Genomic DNA, 15,796 nt, shown 5'->3' with positions numbered 1-15,796 from the left:
TGGACTACCTTATGTTTATGACCCTGAGTTTTGGCCTCCAATCTCAGCATCATTATTGCAGGCCTGGGCGACTTCCCTGAACTCAGCACATATCCAAAGATCAACTAGGTCAGTTGTTTGATCTAACACTACTGCACTAACTCAACAGCCAGGTGAACAAGGCCAATGTAGGTCAACTGTTTATGGGCCAGCTGTAAAGAAAATCTTTTAAAACTTGCATTTTTATTTTTACTCTCACAATTCCAAGATGTTCCAATGGCCAGGATTTTCTGCTGGCATTGACTGGGGGGGGTGTGTGTGTGTGTGTGTGTGTGTGTGTGTGTGTGTGTGTGTGTTAAAAATGGCAACGCCGGCGGAAAACCCTCACGAGACGGCTGAAAACGAGAATCTCAGCAGCGATATCTCGTTCTCTGATTTCCCTGCTCCTTGCTGGTGACATACCAAGGTTTCCACTCTCATTTAACTACATCTTAATAAACTGAAATACGCTAAAGGGCTTCCTTGCCATATATATTCCCCCAGAGAAAGAATCCCCCCCACCACCACCAAAGTGACATCATGTCTACGAGGTTTACAACTGCTTTTGCAGAATGTGAAGCAGCGAAGGGGGACCATCCAGGGGTGCAAAGGCAAGCATAGCCCACAGAGGGCGAGGGACATATTTGGGCAGTATCGTGGCACATGTGTGTGGGTATGGAGTTATCAGGATCGCCGAGTGGTCTAAGGCACCAGACTTAAGCAGTGTCCTTCATTGACATGTGTGTGGGTATGTGTGTGTGTCTGGGGGGGGGGGGGGGGGGGGGGGGGGGGGGGGGGATTTTCTCTGGTGCTTGTTGGGGTGGGAGGGGAATGGGGGGTGTTCCATATTTCCATGGGGGGGGGGGGGTGAGTTTGTCCTGGTGCTTGTAGAGGGGTGGTAAGAGAAGGGAGGTTATTTGGAATTGGTAACGGTCAGCCAAATTGCCTATAACACGCTCTCACAACTAGCATTATGATAATAACCAGATAATCTGTTGTTAGGTGTTGGTTCAGGGTTAATATTAGCCAGGAGAGTGGGCCACCTCCCTTACTCTTCCTTGAAATTCACCTGAGGGGGCAGGCGGGGCTCTGGTTTAACATCTCACCTGAAAGAGCGGCACCTCCAAAAACATAGCACACCCTCAAGTACTGCTGTGAGCTATCAGTCTAGATTATTGTGCTCAAGGCCTGGAGTGCAAATCAAACCCACAACCTTCTGACCCAGTTTAGACAATGATTTCCTAATCCCGCCCCTGGTGGGTGGAGGCTGAAATGGAAAAAAGAGAAGTGCGATAAGTGGCAATCATTTCCATACATTATGAAGGAAAGGCAAGCACAGTTTGACAGCTGGAACAGATCCGTCAGTGTTGAAAAGAATATTAAGATGCAGCCTCATAAAAGCCTGAGGAAAAAAAGTAGCTCGTCAGATAGGGGAATACATTTTCCAAATCACTCTTTGGGAAGCTTTAAAGCTTGATAACACTGTGGCTTGTGAATCAGCAGGATCCTGGTTAATAGGAACAAAGCAGACATGCTCGCTCTTCAGTGTAACTCACCTCCTGCTCTCTCTGAAATATGACAACTCGACCCCCCTTGTCCCCTGTCGCTAACAATTCTCCAGTGTTGTTGAATTCTACTGTAGAAATTATGTCGGCTGGAAAACAAAAGCAGAGGGGCACATTGTAAGTTAAGGAATTTGTCTGCATTTAACAAATAAACCAGTACGTTTCACCCTTCCACACAAATCACAGTTAAATGTCAGGTTTGGCTCATTTCCTCAGTGCTCCATGCTGGGTCTTTTCCTACCCAAGGCTACTGTCCCAGCAACTGATCATTCAGCAGTAGCCCCGAAAACGGCTGTATGGTGTGGGAACGCTCTAACAAAGGGGAGAAGGGAAAGGGAACTCATGCCATGTTGGGAAAAATGAAGGATCCAATAATGATAATAATCTTTATTAGTGTCACAAGTATGCTTACAATGAGTATGCTTGCACTGCAATGAAGTTACTGTGAAAATCCCCTAGGCGCCACACTCTGGCGTCTGTTCAGGTACACTGAGGGAGAATTCAGAATGTCCCATTCACCTGACAAACCAGAGTTGGTTTCAGCTCTTCAATCAGGGCTTTCAATTGTAGTTTTCAGAGGAAACCTTTCATTTACCGTGGGCAGCAGGGTAGCACAGTGGTTAGCACAGTTGCTTCACGACTCCAGGGTCCCATGCTCGATTCCCGGCTTGGGTCGCTGAGTGTGGCGTTTGCACTTTCTCCCCGTGACTGCGTGGGTTTCTTCCGGGTGCTCCGGTTTCCTCCCACAGTCCAAAGATGTGCAGGTTAGGTGGATTGGCCATGCTAAATTGCCCTTAGTGTTGGGTGGGGTTACTGGATTATGGGGATAGGTGTGGGCTTAAGTGGGGTGCTCTTTCCAAGGGCCGGTGCAGACTCGGTGGGCTGAATAGTCTTCTTCTGCACTGTAAATTCTATGATTCTATGATTTTTCAGTTAATTCCCAACCATCAGGCTCTTTGGGACATGAAAATCGTTTTATTCCTGGATTTTTATCACCAAAACGTATTAGTGAGCATTCTGCTGTCCAGCAGCTTCACCTGAAGAAGGAGCCGTGCTCCGAAAGCTCGTGTTTGAAACAAACCTGTTGGACTTTAACCTGGTGCTGTAAGACTTCTTACTGTGCTCACCCCAGTCCAACGCCGGCATCTCCACATCATAGCAGATTTACAGCAGGGTATAGGTTCTGATATTGAAGACATGTCAATATTTCCCAGCCCAAAAGCAGCAATTCTGCCCAGTCTTAAAGAAACTGTGGTTTTCCAGGAACATCAGAACAGAAGGCCATTCAGCCCATCATGACTGTTCTGATATTCTATTAGCTCACGACTGACCTGTATCACTGGCCCATCTTGGTTCATAACCATTAACATTCTTACCTAAGTTAAAAATCTTTCAATCTCAGTTTTGAAATTTAAAATTTGCCCAAAGCAGTAACAGCTCGAGAGTTTCATATTTCCAGTCTACTTTGTGTGGAAACAAACATCCTCAGATCACCCATAAACATCCACGCTTATACTTGAACGTTATACAATCATAGAATTTACAGCGCAGAAGGAGGCCATTCAGCCCATCGGGTCTGCACAGGCCACCCCATCCCCGTAACCCAGTAACCCCACCTACCCTTTTTTTGGACACCAAGGCGCTTCTTTGTTCTGGACTACCGCAAGAGAGAAAATAGCTTTTCTCTATCTGCCCTTTCAAATCCTTTAATTATCTTAAACATCTAATTTTCATCCCATATTGCACCCATTCCTTTATGTCAAGTAACCTCAGCTGCAGAGGGAAGAGGTAGCCGGACCCGGGAGCGGTCCCTTAGAGTTCATGAAGTACAAATTCCCACAGGATATGCTGATATGCCTTCTGCTCTCAGCCCGCTACTTCTTGCCCTGGATGTAGCAGGAGTGGCATAAAAATATATATATTTGCATGCAAAGCTGTGCAGGTATGTGACAGCGGTACAATTGGGAATGTACCGCATAATGCAATGAACAGGTCATGCACTCCCTGTAAGGTGCACGCACATAGTTACGCATCAATCCTGAATGCATTGCGTTGTGTACTATGTAGACCACACACAACAAAGCAACACTAGACAAAACTTTACTTGCAAAGCATGAAATGCAAAAACAAATAGACGCATTGTATTTTTCTAAAACGTGAATTACCCAATGTAATTCAGACTCAGAGCTTTTCTGTGCACAGATTGTCCTGTTCAAAGAATGAGTTGGTGTCACAGCCTTGCCACTCAAATAGACACAGCAGACATGGATTAATGCATCCACATTTTCAGCTCAGAACAGCATTGAGCAGCAACGTTGTGGGGGTCAGCATCAGTCTGTGTTGCCGATGTGCTGCCCAGCAACGTTCCATTTGGTAGTCACATTCGATAAATCAAGGGCAATGCCAAAGGCATGTGCAAGGCAGTGCCATAATCCAGTGCCCACTGGCGACCTGTCTCCAGCAGTGTTCAAAAGGGTACTGTTGTGTTATGCTGTTTCGGATAACACAGACTGCTACTTGATGCAGTCTTAACTAAAGGATGCTCCAGACTCTGAAATGAGTTCAATCTGTTTATTAAACTATGAACACAGTTCTCAAATGAGTTCGACTCTCTGCTAATCTAACTGTAGTAACTCAGTCTAACTGTACCAGCTTGCTCTAAGCCACGTGCTGGGGTGTGATGCTGCTGATCAACCCTGCCTAACTCTCCAGATGTCTGTTTGTGGAAAGAGACAGAGGGCGGGATTCTCCCCTAACCGGCGGGGCGGGGGGACCCGGCGTAGTGGAGTGGCGCCAACCACTCCGGCGTCGGGCCTCCCCAAAGGTGCGGAATTCTCTGCATCTTTGGGGGCCAAGCACTCACATTGATGGGCTAGGCCTGCACCGGAGCGGTTGACACCACGCCGACTGGCGCCAAAACCGGCACAACGGCCTTTGACGCCCACCGGCCGGTGTCGGGGCTGGCCGAAAAGGCCTTCGCCGGTTCGCGCATGCGCCGGTGCGTCAGCTGCCGCTGACGTCACCATCGGCGCATGCGCTGGGGGATTCTCTTCCACCTCCGCCATGGTGGAGGCCGTGGCGGCGGCGGCGGAAGAAAAAGAGTGCCCCCCACGGCACTGGCCTGCCCGCCGATCTTTGCGCCCCGATCGCGGGCCTGCCCACCGTGGGGGCACCCCCCGGGGTCCGATCGCCCCGCGCCCCCCCAGGACCCCGCTCGCGCCGTCGATCCTGCCACCACCAGAGGTGGTTCAAACCACGGCGGCGGGAGTGGCCTCCCAGCGGCGGGACTTCGGTCCATCGCGGGCCGGAGAATCGCCGCAGGGGGCTCGCCAATTCCCGGGTGGCGGAGAATTTCTGCCACGGCAGGGGCGGGATTTTCGGCGGCCCCAGGCGATTCTCCAACCCTGTGGGGGGGGTCGGAGAATTTCGCCCAGGGTGTGAATGCCTCATCCCTTTTATAGTGTTTATGCCATGCCCCCTTGTGGTGATGCCACCTCTGAGTGCCCTGACTGCCCATTGGTTGTGTCCTATTCTGAGTGTTCATTGGTTGCATGTTTGCATATCATGACAGGTACCACAGTAGATGGTACTAAATTGAACTCTGCAGCATACCTCACAGGTTACAAATTCAGACAGACGCAATGATTGTGAAATGGACAGCCAATTACATTAAGTAACAAATTACATCCTCATCGTTGATATCTGGAACATCAGCAGACCATAAAAGTCTGAATAATTCATTATTTTAAATTATTATGGGCCAGGGTTTAGAGAACCCCAAAGTGTATCATGGAGTTCACCTGACCCACAACTTTTAACAGATTGTGGTATGGGGAGCACACGGCCCACTCTCCAGGTGTGGTACAGCAGAAATGGAAAAGTTTTTTCTAAAAGCAAAACAATATTTATTCTATGAACTCAAGTTAACCTTTTTAAAACATATAGTGAACATCTTAGCAACCATCAATTCAAATACAACCCCCAAAGACTACAACACTAAGTAATCCTTTAAGCTTTCCTTTTAATATCCATACGACTTAAAACACCTTTTACCAGAAGCACGTCAGATTAAATTCACTACCGTTATTAGTTGTAAATCACCAGGATCGATTTACAGTCTTTAGATTACAGAGAGAGACTCTAATACACCTTCTGGCTGTGCCTGCAGCGATCCAGCTCTGAAAACGAAACTAAAACACATCCTGCAGCAAAAAGCCTAAAACAAAAGTAAAAAGCCGAGACAGCCCAGCTCCACCCATTCTCTGACATCACTGCAGTAATGCACCCATTTCTTAAAGGTACTCTCACTACAGATATTTATATACATACCCATTTATAAGCACCCATTTCTTAATGGTACTTTCGTATGACAAAATCATTCCCTTTAATCAGCAGTAACTTGAGTCTTCAACTGATCTGAACGTTTTTTCTCTTCTTCCCTCTAATCTGTAAACATCTGTAATCTGTACATACACCATCATGTATAATTTCCCCTACATTCTCCCCAGACTGAAATCATCCTTCTCCACTTTGATTCAAAATCTGGGTCAAAAATCCTGGAACTCCCTCCCTAACAGCACTGTGGGTGTACCTACACCTTAGTGACTGCAGTGGTTCAAGAAGGCAGCTCACCACCACTTTCTGAACGACAACTAGGATTGAGCAATAAATGGTGGCCTACCAGCTACACCCACATCCCACAAATGAATACATTTTAAAGCCATTTTCCAGAATCTCACTATTTACCATTGTTCTAAAAATCGTCAACTCATTAACTCATAACCATTTCCTGCTCAATCTGATTCTTTCCTTTACCCTTGGGAATCTTTGCCCTGTTCTACAGTTTGAAAATAAAGCCTATTCTGGTTTTTCTCATATACCTATTACCAGCCTTACCTGCACAGTTTGACTGAAGGGTTATAACACATCTACCGAAACGCATTCTGCACACAAGAGTTATGGAGCAACTAAATTATTTCTGCAATTCAGCCCAGAAAAACGTCACCGTTAAGCAGAACCGCAATGGTTACTGCAGAGCCATGTGTGGGTGTTTGTTTCTTCTGGATATTAATAGAATGTGTGCATTTTATTATTCATTTCATCTTTTACCATCTGGGCTATTCACAGCTTGTCAATTCAATGAGCTACCAAAGGAAGAAAACTTGTTTTCTTTTTGTAACCCTGATAATGATTCCTTTGCTAAAATTCAGTGTCCACAGCAGACAAAGGAGGGTTTTTCCTAAACGTAGTCAATGCTTAATCAATGCACTTCCTCTCCCAGGGTATTTCCTGCCGATTCTAGTGTCCAGCCCCATTCACAACCTGTCCTTTAATGAAGCCAGGCCACAGCAGGACAAACCAATAGAGGGTTTTCCCACTGATTCTCATTGACTGCCGTTTTGCTGGAGCTCCTTGATGCGACAGTCAGTCAAATGATGCCTTGATATCAAAGCCACTCTCACTTCACCTCTGGCATTCAGCTCTTTAGTCCATGTTTGAACTAAGGCTGTAGTGAGGTCAGGAGCTGAGTGGCCCTGGTAGAACCCAAACTGAGCATCAGTAAGCAGGTTATTGCTAAGCAAGTGCTGTTTGATAGCACTGTTAATAACTCCTCCATCACTTTTCTGATAATGGAGTAGACTGAGGGGGCGATAATTGGCCAGGTTGGTGTTGTCCTGCTTTTTGTGTACAGGACATACTTGGGCAATTTTCACATTGTTGGGTAAATGCCAGTGTTGTAGCTGTACTGGACCAGCTTAGCTCGGGCGCAGCATGTTCTGGAGCATAAGTCTTCAGTATTATTGCCGGATATTGTCAGGGCTTAGAGTCTTTGCAGTATCCAGTGTCTTCAGCCATTTTTTAATATCACGTGGTGATTCGAATTGGCTGAAGATGACCACCTGTAATGCTATGGTCCTCCGGAGGAGGCCGAGATGGATCATCCATTCTGTACTTCTGGCTGAAGATTATTGCGAATGCTTCAGCCTTCCCTTTTGCACTGATATGCAGGGTTCGTCCATTATTGAGAATGGGGATATTTGTGGAGTCTCCTCTCCTAATGAGTTGATTTAATGTCCCCCACCATTCACTGTTGGACGTGACAGGACTGCAGAACTTAGTTCTTTGTTTTAAATATAAATTTAGAGTACCCAATTCATTTCTTCCAATTAAGGGGCAATTTAGTGTGGCCAATCCACCTAGCCTGCACATAGATCATAGAATTTACAGTGAAGAAGGAGGCCATTCAGCCCATCGAGTCTGCACCGGCTTTTGGAAAGAGCATCCTACCCAAGGTCAACACCTCCACCCTATTCCCATATCCCAGTAACCTCATCCAACACTAAGGGCAATTTTGGACACTAAGGGCAATTTTGGACACTAAGGGCAATTTAGCATGGCCAATCCACCTAACCTGCACATCTTTGGACTGTCGGAGGAAACCGTCGACTCTACAGCTCTCCTCAGCACAACACAGAAGATTCAGCCTAGATTTTATGCTCAAGTTCTTTTTTTTTTTAATTTAGAGTAGCCAATTAATTTTTTCCAATTAAGGGGCAATTTAGTGTGGCCAATCCACCTAGCCTGCACATCTTTGGGTTGTGGTGGCGAAACCCACGCAGACACGGGGAGAATGTGCAAACTCCACAGACAGTTACCCAAAGCCAGGATCGAACCTGGGACCTCGGCGCCGTGAGGCAGCAGGGCTAACCCACTGCACCACGTGCTGCCCGAACTTAGTTCTAATCTATTGGTTGTGAGATCACTTAGCTCTGTCTCTCACTTTCTGCTAATACCGGTGGGCACGTAAGTTATAGTTATGTCTGGTGCTGCTCCTGGCATGCTCTCCTGTACTCTTCATTGAATCAGACTTGATCCTCTGGCTTAGTGCTAATGGTAAAGTGGGGGATATTCTGGGCTATTACATTACAGATTGTGGTCGAGTACAATTCTGCTGCTGATGGCCCACAACACCTCTTGGATGCTCAGTATTGTGTTGCTAGATCTGTTCTGAATCTACCCCATTCAGCACAATTGCATTGCCACACACGATGGAGGGTATCTGCAATGTAAAGACAAGTAACATCTCCACAAGGACAATGCTGTGGACATTCCTACCAACACTGTCATGGACACATGAGGTCAAGTATGTTTTTCCCTCTTGTTGGTTCTCTCACCTCCTGCCGCAGACCCAGTCAAGCAGCTATTTACTTTAGGACTCAACGCAGCTCGGTCTGTGGTGGTACTACCAAGCCACTCTTTCGGATGGCCATTAAAGTCCCCCATCCAGAATATATTCTGTGCTCTCACTATCCTCAGTGCTTCCTCCAAGTGATGTTCAACATGTCGGAGCTGAGGCAGGAGATATGTGGTCATCAGCAAGAGGTTTCCTTGCCCATATCTGACCTGATGCCATGAGACTTCATGGGGTTCCAGGGTAACCACCATGTATGCCACTGTGCCATCACCTCCGGTGCAATGGTGATAGCTGTGTCTCTGTATGGTACGATTCCGACAGATTGACTATGTTTGACTAGTCTGTGAAACAGCTCTCCCAATTTTGGGACAATCCCCCAGAGGTTGGTAAGGAGCATTTTGCAGATGGTCATTCCTTTTTGTAGACCTTTTGTAGACCTGGTAGACAACTGAGTGACTTGTTCGGCCATTTCAGAAGGGCAATCAACAATGTCTTCATGTCAGCATTAGATTTATTACTACTGAATTCAAATTCCACCACCTGGCACGGTAGAATTCGAACCCAGGTCCCCAGAGCCTTGGTGCCAGGATGACTAGTCCAGCGGCAATACCACTACACCATCACCTCCCCACATTAACAAAATGACAGGGAAAGTAATGATGTCAGTCAAAATTATACAGCAATAGGGAACCTAGTGATATAGTGGCCAGGGCAGGGAGTCTCACATCCTGATTAAAGCTTCTCGCTCACATCTATTAGTTTGGGACTAGCTAGATGGTCTGCTTTAAACAGTTTTTCTGCGTCCATATGTAAAATGAGTTTGGGAAGTCGCAACCTACATCACAGCAATATGGAACCTCAGGCCAAAACTGCCCACCAACTTGCCAATTCCTGACAGACACTGACTGATATGGGAAAAAAAACAAATTAATTTGTATTTATATGGCAACTTTTACAAACTTATGACATTCCAAAGTGCTTGACAGCCGATGAAAAACCTTTGAAATACGGCCACACCAAAATTTAGGTAAATGCAACAACCATTTTGCGCTCAGTAAGCTCCCATAAAGGCAATGAGAGAATGACCAGTTGGTTTGGCAATAATATTGGCCTGACTACTGGGAGAACCCCCACGAGTGTTGTAATGGGATCTTTAATGTACACTCGTGAGAGCAGACTTGGTTTAATGTCTCATCCAAATGATGGCAGCTCTGATAAATCCTCAGGCCCCTCGCACCCCACCTCACAGGGGCAGGGCACCCCTGGGCCGGATTCCTGGCACAGGCAAATTGTCAGTCTGACACCTTGGCACTGCCAGCCTGGCACTGCCCCTTCCAGCTGGTCAGTGCCACCTGGGCACCCAGCCAGTGCCAGGCTGGCACCCAGGTGGCCCTGCCAGAGTGCCATCCTTCCCAGAGACTAACCACCCGGGGGTCCCCGATCCCCTGGGAGCCCCCCCCAAGTGCCGTCCCACCTGGTCCCTATTTGTGGGGGCCAGTACTGAGTGGCGCTCGCCTAAGGTCTCCAAGGTGAGGGGGTTAGATTCCAAAGCACTGGGTAAATCAGGCAAGCGAATGTTAGAGTGAAACTAGCTGCTCACTCTAAGATACAGATACAGATTTGCGAAATACTGATCCCGCCAACAATGGGCGAGATCCAGATTACGACATCTCGTGAGATCTCGTTAGATCTCGCAAGGCGTGGTGAGCCGGATAAATCCCGGAAGACGTTTTACCCGGGTGTACCGCATGCTGGATCGGGCGGGACGTGGCTGGTAGATCGTGTCCATTATGTCCTTCATTAGAAGGATATCCATTTTTAGCACAATCAGCTAATTTAGGGACAGTGCAATGCAGTGTGACTATTTCTGACCCTACCACACTGAACATTCAATCTTGTTCAAGGATTTGTTCTTATTTGTTCATTAACTGACAAAGCTAAAGATTTTAATTAAAAAATTTAGAGTGCCTTGAGATTCCAGGATTTAAATATCTGCAACCAAAACAGAAAGCCACTAGTTATTTTTAAGCTCAATCTTTAAGGATCTACTTTTAATGCCTGTGCTCTACAGATTCAAGGGCCTGGTTTCCATGGAAACATATTATAGTGCTTTGTGGTTTTTGTTTAATGATGCTCTGAGCACCAGCACACACTTTTGAGAGCCAGACGCAACACAATCCATTTTCCCTAAATGTCTTTTCCCACCCCCTCCTTCTCCCTAAGTCTGGGTGTCAGCTCACCTTGAGGTGTCAGTTTTTGTACATGAGCTTAGATAGTGACTGTCAGCATGCTATTTAACTATGGGCAGCATCAAATCAAACCTGTAATCACCTAAACAGTGATCAAGAGTTGGATCGATAGCGGATTGTTTTGTTTTTTACTCTGTTGCTTCACCAGGGATGGCAAACTCTGGATCAAACTAACGTCATTCAGAACCAGATAAATGCTACAAATGCAATTGATACTTTACTGAAATTAGGAACTCTGAACAAGAGGCCCACCCTCTTGTGATTTTGCTGCAAAATTATTGAGCTTAGATATTTCTCAAATGCAAAGTTAAACATGCTCTTAATGGTTAAACTGTTCAGGCAGGTTTCTGTTCCGGTAAGAGCACTGGGTCAACCCTATTCAAAATCACAAATGACATCCTCTATGACTGGTACATTATCCTTACTCCACTTCCTCCAATGTCCCTTCCCCATTTTACTGATTGCCCTCACTTTGCTCCACTCTCACCTATTAAATTGTAGCTGGAGTATCTCCAGCTTCTCATCTAGCCCGGTTATCTCTGGAGAACCCTGACAATCTCTCCTCCTGCTCAGCTAAATGCTGTCTCTTGATGATAATCATGCAATGTCATAGCAGCAAGTACTGCATATTTCTGGCAGCACCCAGTTCTACTGCACCCCCACTTCGTTCCATCTCCTCGCTGCATCTGCCTCGTCAGATTGTTTGCCCAACATCAGCCAGGGATGAGCTGCAATTTCCTTCAGTTGAACACTGACAAGACCTGGCCCCTGCCATATGACTCCATACCCATCCCATCGATTCCATGCCTCTCCCTGGGTTTCTGCCAGGTAAAACCAAACTGCTGGCAAACTGCTGGCCACCCTGAGCTGAACCCATCACACAGGTCTATTTGTTGCCGAAACCCATCTCCCAAGTCTGCTCCAGACCCGATTTATCAAAAGCTCTCTCTTTCTGGTTTCCTAACCTTCATCTTTTAAAGAAGGCCATGTCACAGTTACTCACCAATCACCCCTGACCTTGTTAGTCTATCATGACTTTTGGTCTCCCAATAAATGCAATTCTAAATTCTCATCCGTATACTTGCATCTCTTCCTGGCCTCTCCCTTTCCTGTCTCTGTATCCTATTTAGCCTTAAGGCCCTCTCAATAACACTCTGTTCCTCCAACTTTACTCCTGAGGGAGAATTGAGCTCACAGACTTCACAACCAGAAAAAGGAGACCAGTCAGCTCATCGACCGGGATATTTTGGATGGTAGGTTTTCCACACAGCCAGCCAAAGAATTGGCACAGAACACATGATACCAGCATGCCCCACAGCAATTTACTTCTCCAAGTATCACTGACTGGATGGAGATGGGACTTCCACAGCTCACTCAGTCAGAAGCCCCGTCTCAGAAAGTTGCCAGACAATTTGTAGTCCCAGCATCACAAGTGACAGCAATGGCCAGTTTCTCCCGATTACTTGTGAAAGGATTGATAACAAGAGGGCACAGATTTTTTAAAAACTGACAGAAGAAGCAAAAGCAACCTGAGGAACGGCTTATTTCATCCAGTGAGTGGTTAAAGGTCTGGAGTGCATTGTTTGAGAGTGCGGTAGAGGCAGGTTCAATCAAGGCATTGTTATGGGAGAGGTGTTTTCAGAACCCCAAAATGTATCATGGAGTTCAACCAACCTCTCCCTTTAATGGATTGTTGCTTTTGAAGCACACGGCTTGTTCTCCAGGTGTGGTGTTACAATTATGGACACATGGGTTTTTAAACACAAAACAATGTTTATTCCATGAATTCAACTTAACCTTTTTAAATAAACATTGGATTACTCAACACCCCTTACTTCAAAGATAACCCCGAAAATAATACAACACTAAATTGGGGAGCACGGTAGCATGGTGGTTAGCACAAATGCTTCACAGCTCCAGGGTCCCAGGTTCGATTCCCGGCTGGGTCTCTGTCTGTGCGGAGTCTGCACGTCCTCCCCGTGTGTGCGTGGGTTTCCTCCGGGTGCTCCGGTTTCCTCCCACAGTCCAAAGATGTGCGGGTTAGGTGGATTGGCCATGCTAAATTGCCCGTAGTGTCCTAAAAAATGTAAGGTTAAGGGGGGGTTGTTGGGTTACGGGTATAGGGTGGATACGTGGATTTGAGTAGGGTGATCATTGCTCGGCACAACATTGAGGGCCGAAGGGCCTGTTCTGTGCTGTACGGTTCTATATTCTATAATCCTTCAGTTGTTGCTTTAAACATCCAAGAGACTTAACACCTTTAAACAGAAACACATCAGGTTAAAGACATTACTATTATGAGTTTAAATCACCCAAATGATTCAGAAATAGTCTTTCATGGCAGAGATCACAGCAGATCCAGCTCACTGCAAAAAACAGACACAACCAAGCTCTTTTATTCAAAACTGGTTTTCTCCTTTTAAACAGCTCATAGCAAACCAGCCAGGCACTTTTCAGCTGTTCTCTCTCAAACTGAAACCAAAAGCAGAAGTGAGCTCAACTCAGCTCCCCCCACCCTCTGACATCACTTCAGTAATAGGAGCTGCTCCAATTCTTAAAGATACATTGCTTAAAAATCCATTTCTTAAAGGTACTCTCACATGACAGCATTCAAAAGGGAATTAGACTGTCATTTGAAAAGGAAGAATATTCAGGGTTGCAGGGAAAAGTTCGGGGAATGTCACAAGGTGAATTGCTCATTTGGAGACCTGGTGCACAACAATAGGCCAAATGGCCTCTTTCTGCTCTGTAACTATTCTGTGATATGTTTTACTTGAATTGCACCAAGCTCCCCCCCAAGTTTAGTTATCATTCAATTCTGTGCAAATCATTTACTTCCATTTCAGTGGGGAAATCTCCTCACCTCCCCGCTACTCAAGCCACTGACTTGTGCGGACACTATGGGAGGTGGCCACCCTCTGGCATTTCATCTTAGTGACCATGTCTCATCTCTGGTCCTGAACTTTGAATGTTAATAAGCTGTTCGGAGTTGCTGTCCTCACCCACTATTCATCAATGCAATTATTCCAGCAGTGGATAAGCACTGGGAATGGGAACCAAAGTCAAAATGTACCCTCGCTAACCCAGTGTCACTGATGCTAAATGTAGGGCCAGAATTGCACTGACAGAAATCATCAAGCTCAGAACACACCAGGGATCAAGCTGGCATATTCTTGATCAGTATGACTTAGTATTACCACAAGTGTCAAAAAGTTGAACCCTGAGCCATCAGGAGGCCCAGTTAATGCTTTGTAGTACTTCAGTCTAGGTTTTAATTTTGAAATATATTTTCAAGGTTTGGTTAGCCCATTTTTCCTTTTAAAAGGTTATTCTTTTGTTGGTGGCATGGTGGCACAGTGGTTAGCACTGCTGCCTCACATTGCCAGAGACCCAGTCCAATTCCGGCCTTAGGTGACTGTCTCTGTGGAGTTTGCAGGTTCTCCCTGTGTCGCTGTGGGTTTCCACCAGGTGCTCCGGTTTCCTCCCACAGTCCAAAGATGTGCAGGTTAGGTGGATTGCCCATGGGCGGAATTCTCCAACTCCCCGCAGGGTCGGGGTATCGCCCTGGGCCGGCGTAAATCTCACCCCGGCGTGGCCGGAATTCTCCGCCACCCGGGAATCGTCGGGAGCGGGAATCAAGCCCCGCCGATCGGTGTGCTCCCCGCGGCGATTCTCCGGCCCGCGATGGGCGATGGGGGGGGGGGCAATCGGACCCCGGTGGGTGCCCCCACAGTGGCCTGGCCCGCGATCGGAGACCACCGATCGGCGGGCGGGCCAGTGCCGTGGAGGTACTCTTTTTATTCCGCCGCCTCCACAGTCTCCACCATGGTGGAGGCGGAAGAGACCCCCCCCTACCGCGCATGTGCCGGTGGTGACGTCAGCGGCCGCTGACACACCAGCGCATGCGTGGACCGGCGAAGTCCTTTTTGCCAGACCCCACGCCGGGTGGCGTAGCGCCAAAGGCCATTGGCGCCGGTTTTGGTGCCATCGGCAGAGCGGAATCCACTCCGGCGTGGGCCTAGCCCCTAAAGGTGCGGAGAATTCTGCACCTTTGGGGAGGCCCAACGCCGGAGTGGTTGGCACCACTCCGCTACGCCGGGACCCCCCAACCCGCTGGTTAGGGGAGAATCCCGGCCCATGCTAAATTGCTCCTGTGTTCAAATCACACCTCTTTCAAATACTCCCACAGCCTTCTCTCTTCCAAGGGAAAACAGTCCCAATTCTCCCATCTATCTTCATGACTGAAGTTTCTCATCCCTGGAATCATTCTCATGAACTTTTTCTGCACTTTGTCAAATTCTTCACATCCTTCCTAAAGTGCGGTGCCCAGAGCAGTACTTCAGCTGAGGTCTAACTCGTGCTTTGAATAAGTTCAGCATAACTTCTTTGTTCATGTACTCATGCCACTAAATACAGCCTAGAATTGTTTGCTTCATTAACCGCACTCTCAGCCCATCTTCTTTTTAAAAACGTATTTTATTACAAACATGTATCAAAGCAGGTTACAGCAAATAAACACCCTGGGAAACACACTTCCCAACAATCAACTATACAGTCTGTACAGATTTTCCCCCTTTTTCCCCCTCCCCCCTCCACTCACCTCCCTATGACGAACAGCTCCTCAAACACGGTCACAAACATTCCCCACCTTTTCTCAAACTCCCCTGCTGAGCCCCTTAACTCATACTTTATCTTCTATAACCGCGGGAAGTCGTACAGGTCACCCGCCAGAATCTTCCCAATCTTTCGAAACCCCAAAACATGTGAGC

General features: G+C 47.0%; 1 protein-coding gene across 4 annotated transcripts in view; it reads right to left on the bottom strand.

The window, feature by feature from the left end:
* The window catches only part of LOC119965044 (serine/threonine-protein phosphatase 2A 55 kDa regulatory subunit B beta isoform), a 756,912-nt gene that overhangs the window by 117,400 nt on the left and 623,716 nt on the right, over positions 1–15,796 (bottom strand). For all 4 annotated transcript variants that reach the window (XM_038795265.1, XM_038795266.1, XM_038795267.1 and 1 more), the window contains one exon: positions 1,575–1,672. In XM_038795265.1, the coding sequence (XP_038651193.1) occupies positions 1,575–1,672 (98 nt within the window). The remainder of the gene's footprint in view (positions 1–1,574; positions 1,673–15,796) is intronic.

This window comes from Scyliorhinus canicula, chromosome 4 (assembly GCF_902713615.1).
Source record: "Scyliorhinus canicula chromosome 4, sScyCan1.1, whole genome shotgun sequence".
Classification (NCBI taxonomy): Eukaryota; Metazoa; Chordata; class Chondrichthyes; order Carcharhiniformes; family Scyliorhinidae; genus Scyliorhinus; species Scyliorhinus canicula.
The sequence above is the reverse complement of the archived record's forward strand: the minus strand, read 5'-3'. Positions and strand labels throughout refer to the sequence as shown.